Source organism: Temnothorax curvispinosus, unplaced genomic scaffold, assembly GCF_003070985.1.
Source record: "Temnothorax curvispinosus isolate PA1 unplaced genomic scaffold, ASM307098v1 QBEX01007082.1, whole genome shotgun sequence".
Lineage (NCBI taxonomy): Eukaryota > Metazoa > Arthropoda > Insecta > Hymenoptera > Formicidae > Temnothorax > Temnothorax curvispinosus.
In genome coordinates, this window is record NW_020216862.1 from 1 (window position 1) to 2,764 (window position 2,764).

At 32.2% G+C, this 2,764-nt stretch overlaps 1 protein-coding gene across 1 annotated transcript; it reads left to right on the forward strand.

Moving 5' to 3' along the window:
• The first annotated feature begins 13 nt into the window (after positions 1 to 13).
• On the forward strand, positions 14 to 2,350 carry LOC112456669 (gustatory receptor for sugar taste 43a-like). The gene is made up of 6 exons (XM_025019357.1): positions 14 to 218; positions 335 to 697; positions 964 to 1,216; positions 1,432 to 1,500; positions 1,595 to 1,681; positions 1,866 to 2,350. Exons 1-6 carry the CDS (start codon positions 151 to 153, stop codon positions 1,956 to 1,958), a joined length of 933 nt encoding a protein of 310 aa, XP_024875125.1. The 5' UTR covers positions 14 to 150; the 3' UTR covers positions 1,959 to 2,350.
• Positions 2,351 to 2,764: the final 414 nt, after the last annotated feature.

Here is a 2,764-nt window from a genome sequence, read left to right on the forward strand (position 1 = left end):
CGACAGCTTGGATTGACGGTGAATTATGACAGAATATATTTCGTGACAATCGGAGTCATAACCGCTTGGATTATATTCGCCAGCATTGCGTGTACCTTGGTTTTCCTCCACTTGCAGAAACGCACGGACTTATTTACCTCACTTTATCTTATGGCGGTATATTTGTATTCGTTCACTGTCAATTCTATTAATATCTTCGAATTCTACATATTTGCGAGGTATGTCGCAAAATTGATTTTCTAAATAATTCAGAAACTATACTAGGTTTATATTAGATATTAGATTTTTGAAATACATATTATAATATCTAACATGCTGTCACACAATAATGCAGATGCTTACAAATGAAATTCGGATTGATCAACAAACTCTTGTGCGAAAGCTTAACAAACTTATCAGTGGAAGAGATAAAACTGGGTATTTTCGAAATAAAAGATTTTGCTGAAATTATGGATACCGAGCAACAGAAGCAAATTCTCTCCACGAAGACGTTACTTCGATGGCGTCGGCGGGTGCAATCTCGATTAAATGTTTTTATGTCAAAGAAGCAAGATTCGGCCGTATTTCAGATTGAATCTCACGTTCCATCTCAGCTCGACCAACAATTTCAAAATGTACTCCGGAATCAATCTCAACGACACAATCCAAATCCGATGACAACATGTCAGAAACGTAGACATATGTTACAAATAATCAGGTGAGTACAGAGAATTATGAAGTACATTTTCACGAAATAAACTCTACAAAAAATATATTTGAAGCATATAGATTACATTCAGTTAGCATTATTTTCAAGTAAAAATTGCATTCAAAGTTTATCAATTTTGTTGTTATCCAATATTTAAAATTTATTATTTCTTGCAATATGCTTAAAATATTTGAGTTGGATCTTTAAAAATGTTTTCAAAAATAAAAGAGAGCTTTTTCTTTGAATACAAATATTTATCTTTAAGTGTTTTTAAGACAGGTGCACCTGGAGTTGTGTAAAGTATCGAAAATAGTATGCACCATTCTCGGAGTACAGACAGCTTTGGAGATGGGAGTGATTGTCATGTTTCTCACTGGAGCTCTTTATAATTTGTACATTCGGTACATTATGAACCAACACATAGTCAAAGGTTTAGCAGGGCAAACATCTGTGATGTTGATATTGTGTTTTCTTCACACTGTGAAAGCCGTTGCTCTGAGTCGCGTTTGCAAGTATGCGGCTGATGAGGTAATTTATCTCCATCATCGTCTAATTTATCGTCCATTTCTACCAATGCGGATTAACTTTGATCTCGGTTTAATTTACTTTTTATCTTTTTTTAATTCCTAAAACTAAATAAGAATAAAAAGTAAGTTACAGAGATCAAAGTTAATCGGGATTAGTAAAAATGGACATTAGACGATGGAATTAAAGATTTTGATAGGATTAACATTTACTTGTAGGGAAACAAAACCATCGAAATTATTCACGCAATTTATGGTTGTGACGCAGATACTGACATGCAGGAGGAGGTTTGTTTGTTACAATACATTAAACATAATGTATTGTTATTACGTTAATGTATTATACTTAATGTATTATAATTATTGCGCGCAATTATTTCAGATTCAACAGTTTGGTATTCAAATTTTGCAAAGTCCGGTGATATTCTCCGCGTTCGGTCTTACGCTGGACAATCGTGTCTTAACCACGGTTTGTATCAAATTGTTATATATCATACATGAGTGGTTGCCGTTATATCAATGATTTTAAAATAAAATTTGTGTGATTAAAAAGATTCAATAATGTTCTTTTCACATTTTTTTATATTAATTATTTTTTTAATAATTTTATCCTGATTATGTTATAATCATATATATACTTTTCTTGTTTATAGATTTTAAAACAGGTAACGACTTACTTGGTTATCATGCTACAATTAAGCGATACGCTGGAATCGAACAATGCTATACAATATTCACATTTTTAAACAATTGTAGATATTAAATAATTATCTTATTGAATTATTTAAGTTATGAGAGAATTAATAATGTATATCAAACAAATGTCGCAAAGTGTCGTAAAAATAAAAACTGCGTACCTTCAAATTCTCCCACTACTCTCGACAGTCGTCGTTCGGCCGCGTATCCGATCGTTGTCGATTATACGGCATACGAGCTTAAGTGAAAAAGAATGGAATTGCCGATGAAGACTTCACGGATCGTCGCCTTGCGCCTCTTGTTTCCCGGTTCTCTGCAAATGCGGTTATGTGATTTGATCGCTCGAAGATCGTGAAATTGATTGTCCTTGCGAACTAAACTGGCTTTTCCGTCATGGAAAAACACAGATGAATTAAAACGGAAGAAACTTATTTTCGTAAAATTGAATACCTAATCTTTAAAATAATTTTTAAATTTTAGGTTCATTATTCCATCTTTATTATATTTTTAATTATTTTTTAACAATTAAGATTAACAAAAAGTGACACAATTGTGACACTTTGACAGAATTTTTTAATTTATTTTTTGAAGATCAGAATTAATTAGCTTAAATTAATTAGCTAAGCCGTTTAGATTCCTTTATTTTGGCAAAGGTCAGAATTTTACAGACAACGCTCTCACGCAAGATTATCTTTCATCAAATATGTAAAGAGATAAGCAGTATAAAAAGAACAAATTCCAGTGATAATATAAGTAAATGATCACTCGGAAAGAGTTTATTTTTCGTGTGTGTTTGTTTCGCGGACAAGCCAATTAAGAAGCGATCGATGAAGCGAATATAGTCAGGTGATTTATT

Bases quoted from the DNA above. Each gene is read 5' to 3' on its own strand.
- LOC112456669 (XM_025019357.1), top strand. From the start codon at position 151: ATGGCGGTATATTTGTATTCGTTCACTGTCAATTCTATTAATATCTTC. The intron at 219-334 runs GTATGTCGCAAA...ACAATAATGCAG, and splicing joins GAATTCTACATATTTGCGAG to ATGCTTACAAATGAAATTCG. The intron at 1,217-1,431 runs GTAATTTATCTC...ATTTACTTGTAG, and splicing joins GCAAGTATGCGGCTGATGAG to GGAAACAAAACCATCGAAAT.